Genomic DNA, 16493 nt, shown 5'->3' on the forward strand with positions numbered 1-16493 from the left:
GCCAACATGCTGATCCATTCATGCACAAAGACATTTGCTATACTATGAGTCACCTAAGCTATGACAAAATTCAGACTGGACCAAATTATTATAAAAAGACAATTCCAGTGGATTTAAGAGTGAGAAGACTTGGGCTTGAGGCTTGCCTCAAATACTTACTAGTTTGTGTTACTCTAAGGTGAGTCAGCCTACCTCTATGCTGCTGTTTCCTTCTCTGTAAAAGGGGAGGAGAGGGGTGGATTCCATGGTTTATAAGGCCCCTTCCAGCTCTAAAGCTATGACTCTGTGATCCTGATTTACACAGCCCTTTTAAGTTCACAAAGCACTTTACTAACATCATTTCATTTGGACCTGACGACCACTCTGGGAAACAGATGCCATAGCTATTACTATCCCCATTTTACAGAGGAAGAAACGGAAGCTGAGGGACTCAATGACTTGCCATTTGAGCCATTTCAGTCCATAAACAGTTTTAAGTGCCTATTGTGTACCAGGCCTTGTATTGAGTAAGTAAGTATTAGGGATACTATGGATTCTTAGTATATGTGCTGAAGTGAGCACTGGAGATACTATGAAAGGCCAAACACCAGTTCTGCCCTTCAGGAGCACACAATCTAATGAAGGAGGAGGCAGAGGGGAAGAGGAGACAATGTATAAAAAGCAATAGACAGATTCTGGAGATCTTCAACAGAGAGTGGGTCCCAAAATAAAAGGGATCAGGAAAGACTTCAGGGGAGAAGGTGGCAAAGATTTTAACAGGATCATGAAGGAAGCCAGGTTTGGTCACAGTCAGAAAAAATGTCAGGAAATAGTCTTCTTGTAGGAACAGTAAGGAAGTGAGGTGACTGGATCAAAGAAAAAGTTCTTCTAATTCCAGCATTGTTTTTTTTAAATTTAACATTCTGATGGTGTCAAAGGCATAATTTGAACCCAGGTCTCTCCTGATTCCACATCTTAGAGCTACTACTCTGGCACCCTCCTTTTATCTCCCCACACTCTCAAAACAAAACAAAAAAACCCAGGTTAAAATTATAATAGATCCAGTGAAACAGCACATGAAAATATTAACTGGAATATGAGGTAACAGACAGCCTACCCTTTATCTAGTCCGTACAAATGCTGTCAATGTGGCTAGGAGCTGCTTTATGTCATCCTCCCCTCTTCCTTACCTGCTGTTAAGACAGATTCTGAAGTTGCCTGACCTATGGATTGAGAAGGTGACAAGTGACTACAGGTAGTTAAGCTTCAAGTTCAGAGTGGTCTGATTTTTATTCAAGGCCCTAAGAATGAAGGAGGCTGTAATTAACAGATCAATACCCTAACTCCCAGGAGAAAGGAGACAATAGAAAGAGACTTTCCAGGGGAATAAGGACTGTGTTTCCTTGTTTCCCACTCCATCACTGGAGAGAAAGAATGCAAAAACCTCAGCAATACAGGAGACCAATTCAGTACCAAATGATCCATCCACAGCTTCACATCTTTCCAAATGCTTTACAGACTTATAACCTTTTATTTTTTCACACCTGGTACAGTTGTGTATAAAAATACTATTTCTAAATAGCATATATTTTTAATTTTTTTCCAAACTATCTCACTCTGTGCTAATAATTCTAATATGGGGCAGGTGGCATGGCATATCACCACCCCATTTAACAGAAGAGAAAATTCAGGAAGAGAAGTTCAATGACTTTTATCCAAAGTCTCTTCTCACCTACCACACCCAGATTTCCCACCCACTTTCTTCCCATCCTTCTAGGACTATTCTCTACCTGGACACCTCAACACTAGAACTCCTTCACTGGCAAAGTCCAAGTCCTAAGCCTGTATTAGCGCCTCAAAACTGAGCTCCCCAAAACTGAGCTCCCCATAGGTCTCGCTGTTCGACTCTGGTTGGTCCCTTAACCCCATGCCATTGGCTTCTCTTCTCACACGGCCTGCCCCCTCTCCATGGTCACTAATCCCTCTATATGCTCCCATACCATCCCACCCTAAGTAGCTTTCCTGACCTTTTCATTCCACTCAGTGGGAATAAAGCTTCCTCAGGTATACTCCGAACATATCAGATCTTTCTTCCCTACCCTACCTCCTCCATGAACCTTTTCATGTTTAGACAGAAAACTCCCCAACAGAAGGATATTATTTCCAAGATCCTAGTAAGCACACAAACCCTGATCAGAAACTCCCATCACTCCTCAGACTACACCCCCAACAATAATTATGATCCTTTTCTTTCCATTCTCCAATAAATCAAGAAACATTGACTTAACCGCCTGCTTATATGCAGATCACTGCTATTAGACCCTGGAGATATAAATACGAAAGTGAGTCTCTTGACTTTCTCCTCTTACTGTCCCCAGTACTGACTATTGCCAAATCCCTTTTCTCCAAGTTCTTTCTGCAGGTCACTTATAAATCAACCCCTATAACCCCAAATCAGGGCCTCCCACAAGTACAGGCTTCAGGACACTGTTCCTGGGAGCTTGTTTCATCTCTTCCCTCTTATGTTTCCATCCTGAGACCTCCCCTCAGTGTCATCTCCGGGATATCCTAGCAGCTATTCCCAGGAACCCCTCGGGCCACACTCCCCAATCCTGGACTTCCTCTATCGTTGGATTCCTCCTAGGCATCTTCTCCCGATTCTCCCAAAACCCTCCACTCTCCTTACTGAGATTCCACACGTGCTCCCCCCCAAGATCCCCTCCGCCTGCCCCCATCCACACCTGCCCGGCCTTCCCGCTCCAGGTGTGGTGCCCCCACACCCTGCGCCCTTTCACACGGTACTGCAAGACTCGGTGCCGTCCTCGTTCACACTTATACACACACCTGCCTCCTCGGGGCACCTTTCTCTCCTTGGACACCCCCTACTCTTTTGCCCCCTAGCGGCACCCGCCGCGAGAGTACGGGGGGGGGGGGAATGGGGTGTCGGAGCCTCCGGGAGGCGCGCGGAGAGCCTGCCCCCACCCCCGCGCCCTCCCGGGCGGTGCGCGCGCGCGCCCCCGCGCGCCCCCCCCCCCCCGGGCTCACGCCGTGGCGCCGCGCTCACCTTGCGCTGTTGCTTCTCCCAGGCTGGGTCGAGCAGCAGGTCGCGGTCCCAGTCGTCCTCCTGGGCCATGTAGTCGCCGACGCCGCCGCCCCCACCGTTGCCACCACCGCCACCACTGCTGGGGCCGTACTGGTAGGGCTGGTTCGCCGCGTGGTAGTCCACCATGGTGCTGCCGGCTCTGCACTCGCTGCTCCGCCGCCGCCGCCTCTCGCTCCGGGCTGCTTGCTCCAAACTGCCGCTGCTGCCGCTGCACTTCAGTCGCTGCCTTCCGAGCCGCCTTTGCCGCCGCCTCAGCCTCAGCAGCCGCCGCCGCCTCACACAGACAACCCGCCCTCCAGCTTGCGTCTGCGCAGCCCAGCCACTGCGCTGCTCACTACGAGCCAGAGCGCTTGCGCACGCCGCCACTGTCGCGCGCTCCCCGCCCTCGAGACGCCCCGGGGACTGCCTGCGCCTGCGCGCGGCCCACCTTCCCACCTCGCGCCCCAACGGCTCCCGAGGGCGTGGGGGGGAGGGGTGGCGACGCTACGTCATCCTGCCTCTGGGCGAAGGCGGGGGCCACCGGTTAATTATTAATAAGACTGGGGCCTGCCTCCTGAATATTCATCAACCCCCAACCAGAAGGGTGGTGGAAGCGCTTCTGGACTGTTCACCCCAATTCCTCCGCGCTTATCAAGTGCCTACTGTGTGCTGGCCATGCTTGACAAGCCCCCACCGGGTGCCAGGCTTGGGCCCTCGGGAGGAGCCGCGGCCGTAGAATGTGCCCTACAAAGCGTAGAAAAAGGCCTGGGGGAAGGAGAAAGCGGCGCCTGCGCAGTACCCCAAAGGAGAGGGAGGGCATTCCAGGTACAGGCAAGGCCTAGGCAAAGGCGCTGAGGTGGGAAATGGAATGTTCTATACAAGCAACCTCAAAGGACCAGGACTAGAGAACATGAAGGGGAGAATGGAGAGAAAGAGATGCCTTTTCTGCCACCCCAGGGGAACCCGATCCAGAGGGGAATCTCTGGGCTTTCACTCCCTAATAACCATTGATAGCCCATTAAAACTCATAATAATTATAAATAATATATACTTTCTTTTCCTTTCCTCTTTGTTTTCGAACACTTCTGTGTGAGTTCTATGGCAGAAGAGTTAGCAAAAGTTAGGCAATAGGGATTAAGTGACAGGGTCTCACAGCTAGGAATTCCCTGGGTGCAAATTTGAACCCAGGTCCTCCTGACCAGATTTGCTGCTCTATCCACTGTACTACCTATTAAGTATTTTCTCCGTGTTGAACTCTAGGCTAAAGGCTTCAGCTATATACCTACAAAGGTGGGACAGAATTAGGAGAAGCAGTAGCCAGGGAAGGGCCTTTTACTCCCCACATAACAATAAAATACAATGGGGGAAGAGGAAGGGCCCAGATCCATCCACACTCACTTGGGTATGTAGTTCTTAGAGCCAGGAGTTAGGGGAGGGAGAGAAGGGATCTCAGAGATTAGGGGCATACCCCTCCCAGGCACACAATCAGATTATTCCAGAACTGAATTTCATTTAAAAAAATCATTACTGGTTCTTCCTCAGGTCAGAAGTCCTTAATGGAATGTCCCAGTGCAAGATGCAAGAGCAGCAGTTTTTTTCCAACCCCCCCCCCTTTTTTTTTAATCTGTGATTTGATTTTATCCAAAAAGTATTGCTGGCTCGCTCTTTTGAGAGGAACCCTTCAATTTTGGATAACAATCAAGATCCACAAGATCTCAGCAAGCTAGACCATTGGGCCAAGTTCAATGGGCCACTCACTTCAACTTCCTAAGCCTCGGTTTCCTCATCTGTAAAATAGATATTATCCTCCTAGCACCTAACTCACACAGAGAAGCAGTGCTTCCTTCCCTCTGTATCTTGCTCCTGGTCTGACCTGGGTGAGTCACGTTCTTTCTCTCAGACTCCCTTTCTGAATTTCCTGCTCTAAATTCTATAGATTACTTCCTGGGGGTGGAGGAGGGATGGCACTGCCACAGAGAAGCTCTGGCCAGGCTTGCCTTCAGTGGAGACAAAAGGGTGAAAGAAATCACCTCCCCAGGTCAGAAAGCTTGAAAGAAAATATTTGAGGCCGGCCCAGCCTCCTTTCTGTGAAGCTCCAGCCCCAGCCCAAGCCCTGAGGGAGGGAAGATGGGTAGGGCAGGCAAGAAGCCTTGGACTCAACCCGAAAGCCCCACTCCCAACTAAAGGCCAGGCTCCAGCTTTATTAAGCCCTGTGAGTTTCGGCCTTGTCAAAAAACCGGGCTGGGCACCCCTGGGCGAGGCTGCCCCCAGGCCATGTGCCCATTAGCCCGCCTGGCTTCCCTGGAAACACCAGGAGCCTTGTGTCCCAGCTGAAGCCCAGGACCCGACCCTTCCCGAGCCAAGGGAGCCCAAAGGTCGGGGAATGAGACACTGCCCTTCCTAAAGAGCTTGACCCCCACTCTTCTGCCCCCACTCCATTTCCAAAATCTTCTCTTTCCCCAGCTGCAACGGAGGGTGGCTGAGACTTTGCCCCAGGAAGTATGGGAGAATCTCCTGGCCCAGCCTTCCTCCCAGACAGAGTATGGGGGGAAAGCCTCTTCTTTCAATTTGGGGAACATTTATTAAACGCCTCCTGATGCCAAAGCAGCGAGTGCCCTCCTCCTTCCCCCCAGCTCCTCTGTTCTCCCAAGAGAGTTCCTTTACTTGTTCTACCTTTGGGTACACTTCCCTATTCCAAGGATGCTTTCCTTTCTCCTCTTGTTGGTCAGTCTGGTTTGGAATCCAAACCCTTGTTCAGCTTCTGGCTCTGTTCCTTATGAACCTGTGTGTGATTTTTAGGAAGTCATCTGACCTCTCTGAAGCTCAGTTTCCTTATCTGTAAAATGAGGGGAGCTGGATGTCCTCCAAGGACTCTTACTCTGTGAAACTAGTTTCTGATGGTTGCTTCCAACCCTCCGTCTAGGAAAGCTTTAGGTAATGGGAATACAAAGCAATATCGCAGGGTCATAAAGTATATGATTTACCCACCATGTGGGCATCCAGTCTCTGCTTGAAGGCCTCCAAGGAACTGAATGGCCTGCTGAAAAAGTCATAAAGGTAAGGGGGAGAGAGCGAGCTAGAAGGTAAGGACTCAGACAAGGACAGTTTGGTTCAGACCAACCTTAGCTGTCACTAGATGCAAACCGGTCCCTTCGCCTCTACCTGCCTCAGTTTCTTATCTATAAAATGAGCTGGAGAAGGAAATAGCAAACCACTCCATTATCTTTCCCAAGAAATCCCCAGATAGGGTCAGGGGGAGTCACACAGGACTGAAATGACTGAACAACAATGAACCCAACACTTTTTAAAATAACCCTTTCTGTTGAGTAACAAGTCTAAGACAGAAAGGCAAGGGCTAGGCAATGGGGGTTAAGTGACTTGCCCAGGGTCACACAACTAAGGAATTATCAGATTTGAACCCAGGGCCTCCCATCTCTATCCACTGAGCTACCTAGCTGCTTCTAAATCCAACTCTTTCAACTGCTACCCTGTGGTGCACTGAACTCAGTCCTGACTCTGCTACTTAATGGCTGTTTCACCTTCTGCAAGTTGTTCAACCTGTATGAAACTTAGTTTCCACCCATCGTCATGTCTTTGCTTAGGTCCATCCAAGGTGCCTGGAATGTCCTCCCTCTTTCCCTCCTCCTCTTAGCACCCCAGTTTCTTACTCAGCTCCCCACTAAGCACTCCCTTCTACAGGAGTGCCCCCAAAACATTACATACTTCTATTTTATCTGTTAACAAACACTTGTATGTGGCCCTTTTAATATTACCAAGAACTTAATATTTTGTATCCCTGTAAAATATAACATGATCAAAACTAGCTATAAGACTGATCATTTAAGCATTGGCTGAATAAACAAAAACAATAGCTATTTCTCTGTGTCCCTGTTGCTTCTCCAAAAACACCAAGCTCCAAGAGGGCAGGGATCATTTCCTTTCGTTCTGGGGATGTCCGGTGGAGAAGGAGCCAGCCTCCCTAGGGAAGAGCTTCTCCAGGCTCCAGGCAACTGTTACAGAGAAAGATGTTGACCCGCCAGGGGAGAAGGAGTCCCCCTTTCAGAGTTCCCATCATAGATAAAATCACAAATTAGTTGAACCACCTCCCCCACTCTCCCTGCTCCCAGCACAGCAATAAATGCTTTGGACTGAATGATTGATTGATTTTGACAGTCACTAAACTGGTAACTCAGAGGAATGCAGCAACCAGAAGTTACCTGGGTTTTTAGCTCTAGGTCTTTAATAAATCTCTTATGTAATTTTTTTGGAAAAGCTGTGGGCTAGATCATTGTGCCAGTAGATGGATTGGCAACTGGCTGAAAGGGAAAACATTTCCAGGGCACGATTTTAAGGGGGTTAAGGGGGGGGGGGCTGTCCTTGTGCTCCTGAAGAATTTTATCATACTCGTCAGATTCTCAGATGACCCAAAGCCTGGAGGGATGGCTGCCACAAAGGATGACAGAGACGGGATCCCAAAAGACTTAGACAGGCTAGAAACCCTTGGTGGAAGAAATTTAATAGGGAAAGCATAAAGTAAGTTTTACCTTGGGGTCAAATAACAGCAGCAACAAGACACACACACACACATACAGATTTCCCCAGTGTGAGATGGGGCATCCATGGTTGGACCAAAATTGGTCTTGAGGATGATATGGGGGTTTGGGGGACCCCCAAGCTCAATATGAGCATCCTCCTGGACTAAAAGGATGGAAATATGGGCTTTTTCTGCCCTATTCTGACCCAGCCAGACTCCATCTGCAAATTTAGGGAGGATATTAATGAATTCGAAGGCATTCAGAAAAGGGCAAAATGTTGAGTGCAGGGCCTAGAATTCATGTCGTATGAAGATGTAAAAAAGAGAAATGATGTTGATGATGGAATTTAAATGTTCTAAGATTTGTTTGCAAAGCACTTTACATATATGATTCCTTCCAACAACCTTGTATTAGTGTCTTCAAATGTCTGATTGGCTCTCCAATGAAAGAGGCATTTTATTTATTCTCTTTGCCCCAAAAGGCAAAATTAGGAGAAATTGTTGGGGAGAGGTAGATGCAATAAGGTTGATTTAGCCTGGCTGTCAGGAATAAAATCTCCTAATAATAGAAACAATCCAATTGGCTGCTTTAGGAGGGACTGTTCCTCCCTCATTGGAGGTCTTCTAGGAGAGACTGGAGGACCATTTGTTGGGTATCTTGTAGAGATTGGATATAAGTTGGAAGAGTTGGCTGGTGAAATATCATCTAATTATAAAAATTCGCAAATTGACTCAGCCCACTGTTCGAGACCATCAGAACCATCTTCATTTTGACACTTGCCATCCAGGGTTGCAGTTATTGCTCTCCAGTCTTGTGTCACCAAAAGACTGGAGAGCCATGCTGTCTATTCCTCAATCTCAATGACTCCCATAAATTTTCAAATCTGCTTATTCATCCCATCTCAGCTCTGTGCTGACTTCTAGTTGCCCATCTCCAAGTACCTATTAGACAATCAAACTGGATATGTAGTAGACCCACACACACATGCATCCCTTTTGAGTCTTCTTCTACTCTGCCCCCACATGCTCCTTGATTCAGCGACACGAGCCTTTTTGCTGGTTTTCAGACAAGTTCTACAATCGTTAAACAGCGCAGACCAAGCACAGATCTTGGAAGATCATTACTCCTTATAATTTGACTTTGAACCAAGTATTTTCATTCCTTGGGTCTGACCATTCAACCACCACTCAACCACTTCTGAACTGATTTATTTATACTATGGACTGTGGTCTAGCCCGCATTGCTTCATCTCGTCCATAAAAATAGCATAAAAATATTTTGCTAAGATCTAGGTAAACTCTATATTTAGTTTCCTCAAATCTATAAGTTATTAGGAATAAAGAAAAAAGAAGGAATGAGAAAGAAAGAAAGGAAGGAAAAGGGGAAGGAAGAAGGGAAAGAGGGAAGGAGAAACAACATGGAAGCACCGTGAGGTCAGCATCTCCCATTTTTGTCTTTGTTTTCTCAGTACCTAATAGTAACTAACAAACTGTAGGACTTCAATAAATGCTACTTGTTGAAGCTCCAGAATGGCCCTTTGTGATCACTGCTTTCCTTTTCACATGTTCCCTCTCTCTTTAATAATACTACACATTCCAGAAATTTATTAGGGATTGAAAGACTCAAGGACCTGTAGTTTTAAGATTCTGCTTTTTTTTTTAAACTCTCTAATCATACATTCTTTCTCCAGTTCTTCCCAGATTCTCAAAGATCACTAACAGTGGTTCAGCAATTACATCTGCCTGATCTTACAGTCTCTGAGCTTCAGGGCAGGTGACATGAACTCATCTGAAGGCACCTTGGAGCTCCCTATCTCTTCACTTATCTTGAGAATTAACTTTCTATTGCATATATTTTGTTCTGACCTTTCTAGGCTAAGGATCTTTCTCCTCCTTAAGAAAAATAAGCAGAAAAATGAGTCCGAGTTATTCTGCCTTCTCCCCCTTGTTGATCATCATCTCACACGATTTAAGCACTGGTCCTTATCATTGCTTTCATCTTTTCCCCCCCCAATATAAGGCAAAGGGGCAGCTAAGTGGCTCAGTCAATAGAGAGCCAGGCCTGGAGTAGGGTTCAGATAGATATTCCCTTTTTTTTTCAGAATTGTTTCTCTTTATGTTTTCAAATTTCCATTCTTGAGACTTTCTCATTTCTCTTGGGCTGAGGTCCCTTGAGGTTCCTTTAAGAATTCTAGCCCAACTATGCTGGAAAGCAATCTGGAATTATGTTCCAAAGGTTATAGAACTATGCATACTCTGACCCAGCAATTCCACTACTAGGTCTATATTCCAAAAAGATGAAAGAGGAAGAAAAATGACTTACATCTTCAAAAATGTTTATAGCAGCTCGTTTTGTGATGGCAAAGAATTGGAAATTGATGAGATACCCACCAGTTGGGGAATGGCTAAACAAGTTGTGGTATATGATTGTAATGGAGTACTATTGTGCTACAAGAAATGTCGAGAAGGGTGGTTTCAGAAAAACATAGCAAGAACTTTGCAAACAACTGATGCAAAGTGAAGTGAGAAGAACCAATAGATCACTAGGTACAATAACAGCAATCTTGTAATGATAATCAACTATGAAAAACTTAGTCGCTCTTATCAATGCAATGATCCACAACAATACCAAAAGAAACAACTGATGAACTCTGGGTGCAAATTGAAGTAGAATTATCTTGCTTTCTAATAGATATACATTTTTTCAATATGGCTAATAATGATATATTGTTTGCTTTTTCAGTGGGTAGGAAAGAGGTGGGATAGGGGGAGAATCTGAAACTCGAAGAATTTTAAAACATTTTTAAAATATCAAAAAATTTGATTTCATAGGCTTTACCCTATTTATCATCTGAGTTCAATGAATTGTGGTCTGCCCCACAATAAGGTGTTTAGGAGACTATTCTCATTTTTCCTTGTTAAGTCCGTCTGCTTTTTTTTTTTTAGAGAAAACTTTTAAATGTTTTCATGCCTTTTTACCATGATTTTCCCAATGATTCCTTCTCTTCCCTCAAGAACTCTAACTCATAACAAGAAATATAGTTAAACTAATGTATTGGCCATGTCTCATTGACCAATATCATTGTGAACATTAAGAACACTACCTTCCCCCAAACCACCAGCACCCTCCCAGCTGCATAAACTAGATATCATTTTCAATCCTTTAATTTCATTAATTTCCTATATCCAATCTATTGCCAGGTAACATTGAGTATCTATGCCTCACCTCTCCTATGTGTCCCCTTCTCTCCTCCATCACAACTACCACTCTGGGGAAGGACTTCATTAACTCAAATCTGGACTATTGCAAAAAGTCTGATGACTTATTTAATAAACTTCAGTGACTCTGGTCTTTTTGACCATCAGCCCTTTGGATCGAAGGCTGGTCATTGCACTGATGTCTTTCTAAATCTTAACATTCTATGCTCTCCCACTCAATCGCCATCCATTTAGTAAGTGCCCATACTGTTCCAGGCTCTGGTATAGGGATTGAGAATAGAAATTCAAAAGAGAAACAGTCTCTGCCCTCAAGGAACTATCAATCTTACCAAAAGAGACAACCTGTACTTATGGAGGAATGTACAAATTAGTCAACAGGTCATTTCTTTGGGGAAGAAGGGAGGTATTACTACCTGGGGGAACTGTGAAAATCTTCATGTAGAAGGTGACTTTGGGGCTGAACCTTGAAGGAAGCCAAAAATTCAAAGAGGTGGAATTGAGGTGGTACTGGGGAGATTTGAGGTATTGAGGACAGCTGGGCAAACAGAATCTTCAGGTGGACCATAATGTGCATAAAAAGTGGGACTGTATCATTATCCCAGAGCTCCCTCTTCCCCCTCCTTTCTCATTCCATATCATCCATATGCCTCCTGCCACTATCCCCTCCTTCACCCCTGCCTCAAGTGGCTAAGACAAACTCTTTACATGCATCTTTGACCTCATTTCATCTTGTTTTCTCTGGGAGATTACCCCCTCTATCATCTCCACTCTCTAATCACCAATTTTCACCCTTTCTCTGTCTACAGGCTGCTTCCCTACAGCCAAAAAAGATGTCCTTGTCTTCCCCATCCTCAAAGATCCCTCACTTCATCCATCCATCCTTTTCTTCCATTCTTCCCCAAGACATCCATTCTTCCCCAAGACATTCATTCTTCCCCAAAGAAAAGGACAGCTCTTGTCCTTTATCCCTCCTCCCTGTCATGGCTAAACTCATTGAGAAAGTCATCTACAATTGGTGCCTCTATTTCCTTTCCTCTCATCCTTTTAATTCTTGGCATTTTGGCTTCATCCCTCATCATTAGATTAAATCTGTTCTCTCCAAAATTACCAGTGACTTCTTTTTTTTTATTTTTTAAATTCTCACCTTCCTCCATCTTGGAGTCAATACTGTGTATTGGCTCCAAGGCAGAAGAGTGGTAAGAGCTAGGCAATGGGGGTTAAGTGACTTGCCCAGGGTCACACAGTGTCTGAGGCCAGATTTGAACCCAGGACCTCCCATCTCTAGGTCTGACTCTCAATCTACTGAGCCACCCAGCTGTCCCCTACCAGTGACTTCTTACTTGCCAATCTGATTGGCCTTTTCTCTGTTTTCATCTTGGACTTCTCTCTCTTCCAGATTTTCCAGGGCGCTGTTCTCTTCTAATTCTCCTTCTGCTGCCTCCTCGGTCTCTTTTGCTGCATCCTTATCCAGATCAGGACAATTAAGCATGGGTGTCCTCCAAGAAATCCAGGCAAGTTGGAAGTTGGAGAAGAGGAGGGAGAAAAGTCAAGGCATGAGGGATAGCAATGAAAATGTCTGGAGTCAGGAGATAGGATGTCTTAGGCAAAAAAAAAAAATAGCAAGGAACCCTGGCTTGAAGAGTATTTTGTAGGGAAGGGGAAGGGAATAAAGTATATGGAAGACTGGAAAGGAAGGGGGAGGAGGTCTAGGTGATGAAAGACTTTGAAGACTAAACCAAAGATTGTATATTTAATCCTGGAAGTAATAGGGAGCCACTGACATTTATGGAAAGAGGGGGCTGACTCATGATCAAACTTGGGCTGAAGAAATGATGAACGTGGAATCCAATGTAGGCATGAAATAAAACTGACCTCCTTCTATTGTGATCTCTAGTTTTCTTGTTATCCAAACTTTGCACTTTATGCATCAGCCAGGCTCTCTTCTGGGATTTTTCTGTGAATTAGGAATCTTTCATTTAATGTTATGGGTCCCCTCCACGATGGATCCTGCCCCATGCTGTTTAGTTTGGGTTAGATTTGCAAAGCTCCAGGTAAATAGATTCTGCTCTCCCTTGCCAGGTGGATTCCATCTTGGCCAGGAGTTCACCATCATTTCCATATTTTAGACATGAGTTTAGAAATCTAAATCCTTATTTTCAAGCACCTTCTTCAGTTCCTGAACTATGTGAGGCCCAACAGGTCCCATTTTTTCTTTTCATAATGACTCCAAAATGTTTGTACTAGTCAATAGATCTGAAAGGATCATTTCTTTCTTATTCCTCAAATATATGTGGGGTGTTGATCTGAATACTATTTGTGCCAGACTGCTATCCAGTTTTCCTAGCCATTTTTGTTGTGAAGTGATAATGAGTCTTAGGTTAATTTGCTTTTGAATGTTTCATACAAACCCACATTAGGATTTAGAGCTAGAAATAACTCTAAATTCACAAATTTCAATCTCCTCTTTTTTTTATTTTTGACTTTAAAAAATTACATGTAGGAAAATTTTTTCTTAATATTTAAATTTTTTATTGTCGTGCAAAACCCACTTCCATATTGATCATTGTTGTAAGAGTAAATTCATGCATAACCCAAACCCCCAAATAAAACCAAAGATACACCGACGGGAAAGACAACTCCAACAGCTCTTTCTCTGGAGGCGGATACCATTCCCCGTGTTGAGTCTTTCAGGATTTCCCAAATCAGTACATTGCAGAGAGGAGCCAAGTTTTCAGATGATCATCCTCCAATATTGTTGTTATTGTGCACAATGTTCTCCTGGTTCTGCTTCTGAGAAAAACATTCTTACAATTGTTTTCTGACATTTTGCCTTGATTTGAATTGAGTCCCAAGACTATTTCAGACTTGTTTTTACTATGTTGATATTCTAGTATAAATTATTCTAGAGTTTGCTCACATCAGTCCATTTGAGCCTTCTCAGGTTTCTCTGAAACTGTCCCTTTCCTCGTTTTTTACAGCACAATGACTTTCCATCATGGTCATATTTATTTTCTTTGGTCACTTCCCAGGTAATGGGCACTCCTTAGTGGTAGTTCTTTGCCACCACAAAGAGCTGCTATAATCATTTTTGTATAGAGGGGACCTTTTCTTCTTTTCTTGATCTCTTTAGGCTATAGGTCCAATACTGGCATCTTTGAATCACAGGTCAGGTACAGCTGAATAACTTTTTTGGCACTGTTCCAAACTGCTTTCCAGAAGGGCCAGGCCAACTCACTCCTCCGGCAGCAGAGCAACGTGCCTGTTTTCCCACAGCCACTCTACAATTTGACGTTTTTTGGTGGGGATCAGCTTTGTCAATCTGATGGGTATGAAGTGGAACCTCAGAGTTGCTTTATTTTGTGTTTATCAATGACTTGGAACACTTTTTATGTGCCATTGATTCATGTGCCAAGGGACTTTGATCCTGTTCCTATTCTTGGATCATTTGTCAGTTTCTTTTTTTTAAATCACGATGAATCAGCTTCTTATATAGTTCAGAAATGAGACCTTTATCAGAGAAACTTATTGCAAAAATTTCCCAGTTCACTGTTTTCCGTCTAATCTTAGCTGTATTGGATTTGTTTGTGAAAAACCTTTTGGATATGATCAAAATGACCCATTTTAATCTTCTGTGATCCTCTCTGGCCCTTGCTGGTAATGAATGCTTCCTTTATCCATAAATCTGAAAGGAGATTTCTCCCTCATTCTTCTAAAGGATGGACTTTTAAGTCTATCTAGGTCATGTATCCATTTAGCACTTATGTTGGTGTGTAGTGTGAGGTGCTGGATCCAAACCTTATTTATGCCAGACTTCTATCCCATTTTCCTGGGCAAGTGACTTGCCCAGGGTCACACAGCTGGGAAGTATCTGAGGTCATATTTGAACCCAGGACCTCCCATCTCCAGGCCTGGCTCTCCATCCACTGACCTACCCAGCTACCCCCTTGCTATTAATATTTTATATATATACTATCTACCATGTTAAGGAAAATCCTATTTGTTCCTGTATATTCTATAGTGTTTGAGCAGAAATGGGTTTTGCATTTGTTAAAAGGTGTTTCAGCATTTATTGATGAAATCACAATTTTTGTTTCCTCTTTAATACAAATGGGGAAATTGAAGCCCAGGGAGAGTATGATTCACCCAGAGTCCCAGCCAAGAAATGGTCAGAGCTGGATTTGTATCCAGGTCTTTTGACTCCAAATTCTCTCTCCTATGACTGATCTCATGCTAGTCTTTTGTTGTTGCCTGGGAAAGGTGAAAACCAGACCCGTCCCAACACCACAAAGGGAAATGAAGGGGTTTCATCTCCGCCACCCCGACTCCCCTTTTCCCCCTCAGAATTTCCATTTTCACACCAAGTTGCAGGTGCAGCCTCCCTCCTTCTTGGTGGAGACCAAAGAACCCTTGATTGGAATCAAAGGGCCTACTTGCATCTAATTTCCAGCTCCCTCGATCACTCGGCAGACCTCGGCCAAGTCTCCTCCCTGAGTTGTGGCTCATCTCTTTAATGAAGGGGTTGAACTAGATCAAAGAACATCAGTGTTGGCTGGGCATGGCCGAGCAGGCCCTTGATCCATCTGGCGGAGGGGAGGCTGAGGCTAGTGTGTTGCCCAAGCGCAGGAGTTCTGATATACGGTGGACGATGCCCAGAGGCATGGGGCAATAGGGTAAACTCCTCGGTGTGGGGGGCTCACCGGATGCCCTGAGAGGGCTGAACTGGCCCACGTCAGTCTATTCAAGCTCCCATGCCCATGAGTGAGTGAGAGGCGGCCATGTTTTTGGCCTGAGATGAGAAGGCAGGGAAGTCTGGCAGCCACAGAATCCAACCCACACCTAACCCGAGAGTCCCAGAAGCTCTCTAGACCATTTCTCAGGTCTCATTTCTGTTCTTGGATGAAAGCTAAGGGGGCTGCTTGGGCAGTTTCCACTCTTGTTGGCCCATCTCATCCACCACGTGTGTGCGTGTGAGACCAAGCTTTCCCCCTCTCCCACGGGACGGCCCTCAGAATAAATGAAGTTAGCGACCAGATAGCACCTTGAACCCTTCTCTAGGACCCTTTCCACACACACACATATGGGCAGGTCAGCTCTGCTGTTCCTTCTAAGTTGAGGGCAACCAAGAGCCTAGCTTATCTGGAAGGCCCCAAATTCTCCCTACAGGAAGCCTCAAGCCTGGCTGTGAGGAGATTCTCCTTTCCTGGGCAGAGGTGAAGGGCCCCGCCCAAGCTCCGGGAATCAACTCCCTTCTGGGTGTGTGTTCTGGGGGCAGGGAGGTGGCTCATTCCATCAGGCTACCACCAGGCCAACCCAGATTTTGTATCTGGAAGGGACTTCAGAGATCACATGATCCTTCATTTCACAAAGGAAAATTGAGGCCAGACCTGCCTAATACCTGGGGGTGGGGGGGTCTCCTGACCCAGGCCTAGAGCCTTCTCTACCACCACAGAGCCCAACTCAAGCCTGTTTCTTCTATTACCCTGGCAGGGGACCTGCCCTCACTTTTCTGGTGGGGTTCCAGCTCACTCTGCAAGCCCAGTTCTGTGCAGGGTCTAATAAGCGCGTCCATTTCAAGCTCAATCAAGGAGAAAGCTGAGGACGCCTGGCTCGACCTGGCAAGTTCTCCCTCCAGCCAATGGCTCTCCCCACGCTACCAGCAATAAAAGGGTCCCGAGAGGG

The 16493-nt window shown here is 45.4% G+C and overlaps 2 protein-coding genes across 6 annotated transcripts in view; one reads left to right on the forward strand and one right to left on the reverse strand.

Annotated features, from left to right (window-relative positions):
• The window catches only part of ACTN4 (actinin alpha 4), an 80565-nt gene extending 76469 nt beyond the window's left edge, over nt 1–4096 (reverse strand). For all 5 annotated transcript variants that reach the window (XM_007491781.3, XM_007491780.3, XM_003341058.4 and 2 more), the window contains exon 1: nt 3044–4096. In XM_007491781.3, coding sequence (XP_007491843.1) covers nt 3044–3208 — 165 coding nt within the window. In that variant the 5' untranslated portion in view covers nt 3209–4096. The remainder of the gene's footprint in view (nt 1–3043) is intronic.
• MAP4K1 (mitogen-activated protein kinase kinase kinase kinase 1) overlaps nt 1–16493 on the forward strand; it is a 123131-nt gene that overhangs the window by 73886 nt on the left and 32752 nt on the right. The window lies entirely within an intron of this gene.

This window comes from Monodelphis domestica, chromosome 4 (assembly GCF_027887165.1).
Source record: "Monodelphis domestica isolate mMonDom1 chromosome 4, mMonDom1.pri, whole genome shotgun sequence".
NCBI lineage: Eukaryota > Metazoa > Chordata > Mammalia > Didelphimorphia > Didelphidae > Monodelphis > Monodelphis domestica.